The sequence below is a fragment of the Hippocampus comes genome, unplaced genomic scaffold (genome assembly GCF_001891065.2).
Source record: "Hippocampus comes isolate QL1 unplaced genomic scaffold, H_comes_QL1_v1.1 scaffold48, whole genome shotgun sequence".
NCBI lineage: Eukaryota > Metazoa > Chordata > Actinopteri > Syngnathiformes > Syngnathidae > Hippocampus > Hippocampus comes.
This window is the reverse complement of record NW_017808403.1, coordinates 2,409,835-2,412,473: the sequence shown is the minus strand read 5'-3', so window position 1 is coordinate 2,412,473 and position 2,639 is coordinate 2,409,835. Positions and strand designations below refer to the sequence as shown.

Sequence of the window (2,639 nt, the reverse complement as noted above, 5' to 3'; positions counted from 1 at the left end):
TCGGAGGGGGGCGGCGCTGAGCTGAACCGTTGACGACCGGCTGGGAAGGGGAAAGGGTAGGAGCTGACGCGCGCGCGGCCGTCAACGCGCCCCTCGCTCAGGCACAGATGTCAGTGACACCTGACACGCTCGCGCTTCCCACTCTGCCTCGCAACTCCACGCCACACGCTCGGGTTAGACGGGGCCTTTGTTATGGTAACCAAGAGGCCCCTCACAGTGCGTGCATGTGTGCGTGCGGGAGGGGCCGTTTGGAACGAGGGGGGGGGCCGCTGAAGGAGATTAAGGTTGATCCGGTTGAAAATGAATCGGGAAATTTAGAGCAGGGCAACAAGACAATCGAATTGCAGTCCCTGAGTAAGTATGCTCACAATGTTAATTTGGGTTCACCGAAACCAGGATTGCGTCTGTATTTTCGTTCATACTGTGGCTTAGTAAATGTTCCGACACTAAAACATTGATACCACAAACCAAGCAGGCAGAGTTAGAGCTATGTAGGCCAATTTTATTTTCTAACTTCCGGAATATTCAAGCAGCAGCCTTGTAGTTCTTTTGATCCACTTGTCATGTTTGTAGTTGACACGAAAGTGACAAGGCATTCGTATTCCTACCTTGTATATTCACCGGATGTACAGACGCAAATATAGCTGTTCGATGTTTCAGTATTATTTGTAAAAGTTGCTGTTCTTGCTAAAATTCCCATCAGATGTTTGATCCATGAACGGAATAATACATTTCCTGGCGCGAGTGCTTGTCTTTGTCGTCCCCTTCCCTCTCCACCAGACATCAAGTCATTCCGTCGGACTGTAAAAGAACTGGATGCGATGGCTCGTGTTTTGCCTGGCCGCAACAATGTTTTTAGTACAAGCAGTAGGGGTGCAACTACAGGAGCCGAGAAAAAAAATGATCCTGACAAATAAATGAATCGATAAAATTGATTCACCACGCAGACCTTCCCCACGGTGTCATTTTCCAAATGTCACTGAATATTTAATATTGTTATTACGAGTTCATCAGATTTCTTTACACAGTTAAATATTGACCGCATGTAAAGTGATCCTGGTAATGGCCATAAGTGCCACAAGAATTTGGCCCAGCTTCATTTCATTGAAATAAGCCAAAGTTAGGTCAGGCCCAACTCTGGGGGCCCCTTCCAGACGTAAAAGCGCGGCCCTCTCTATGACGCAATTAAGCTTTCACTCACAGCGGGTTTTTATATCTTGCCGTCATCCGCCAAGCCGTTTATAGCGCTGACATCCACCTCGTTGCATCCTGTAAAAAAACGTTAATGGATTCGAAGCCTCGCATGCGGCAGCAATCACGGGAAACCGTATATGCCGCCGCGAGACGGCCCCGGCGGAAGCTCTGTCATCTTTACAAGTGGCCAAGTGCTGCTCAGAGCGCACCACAGAGTTTTTATCTGATTGCCGGAGGAAAACAAAAATTTGCGGCGAAACATGGCGAGCGCAATCGAAACAGCGTCATAGGACACAGTGAAATACACCTCGATGTAAGCTTTGTCTCAAAGCTCATGAATATCACACTTGTGCCGCCTTGTTTTCAGTCAGGCGGAAGCATGGGCAGCTAAAAGTATAAGTCCTGCGGGGGCTTTTTAGGGGAAGCCCTGTCAAGACTGAAAACACAATGCCCGACATTTGCACTTCGAGTGAGCCTGCACGCGCACAGGCGCACACACACACACACACACACACACACACACACACACACACACACACACACACACACACGAGCGCTCGCGCACGCACGCACGCACACAATTCAGTCTCTCTTCTTCCTATACACATGCACAACCTTACAGTCTCTCTCAATCACCTTTCAATCTCTCCGTCTTTCTCACACACGCACACACCTTAAAGTCTCGAAAAGGCACAAACCTTGTAGAACGTGTTAGTTACTGCTCTCTTACACATATGTGCACGCACATACACACTTGACAGTCTGTCTGTCTGTCTCATGCACACCTTAGTTTCTCTCTTGCACGTGCACGTACGCACATGCACACACATTACAGTCTCTCTCTGTCAGATACACAAACACAGTCTCCCTCCTACAAACATGCACACAAAAGTGTCATTTCAAAAAGTAAAATGGAGAACAACATGAACCAAGCATGCATGCGTGCGTGATCTCACCTGGTGAGGCGTTGTGGCTGAGGGCGCTCGCCGAACTTCCTGAAGCGAGAAGACACAAAACACAATGGCGGGCTGCTATTAGAACTCATGCTGACCGCAGAGCATAGCTGCCTCATCAAGACCACGCGGTGTGACGGCAGAGGGCGGCCACGTTTGTCAGCAGCGCTTCAGAGGGGGATTTACATGCAGGACACAAATCACATTACATTTGGTCATGATATGAATATGTTTGTCTTGGAGTATGACAACTCTCTGCCTCAAGCGCATGACTCACAACATTGTCAATGTAGGAATGTGAACATGCACAAATGTGGATCCATTCCATTGGAGGTACATGCTCTCAAAGAGAGCACAGTGACCCCCCCCCCCTTCCCCTGCAAACCCCTCCAGTGGTGGTTAGGAATCTTGGCAAGAGAATCAGAGGGAGACTCGGTGGAAAGACGAGAAAGCCCCGATTGGGTGGAATCGCTGTAAAAAGAGGGCGATAGA

General features: G+C 48.9%; 1 protein-coding gene across 4 annotated transcripts in view; it reads right to left on the bottom strand.

Annotated features, from left to right (window-relative positions):
- The window catches only part of rbpjb (recombination signal binding protein for immunoglobulin kappa J region b), a 31,198-nt gene that overhangs the window by 7,598 nt on the left and 20,961 nt on the right, over positions 1-2,639 (bottom strand). Inside the window, exons 1-2 of one of the 4 annotated variants that reach the window (XM_019858460.1) lie at positions 2,151-2,452; positions 1,202-1,269 (exon numbers count right to left, since the gene is read on the bottom strand). The exons of 2 other annotated variants lie outside the window; for them this stretch is intronic. In XM_019858460.1, the coding sequence (XP_019714019.1) occupies positions 1,202-1,227 (26 nt within the window). In that variant the 5' untranslated portion in view covers positions 1,228-1,269; positions 2,151-2,452. Of the gene's footprint in view, positions 1-1,201; positions 1,270-2,150; positions 2,454-2,639 lie in introns of those variants that run through there. One more of the 4 variants, XM_019858458.1, reaches the window with a different exon arrangement.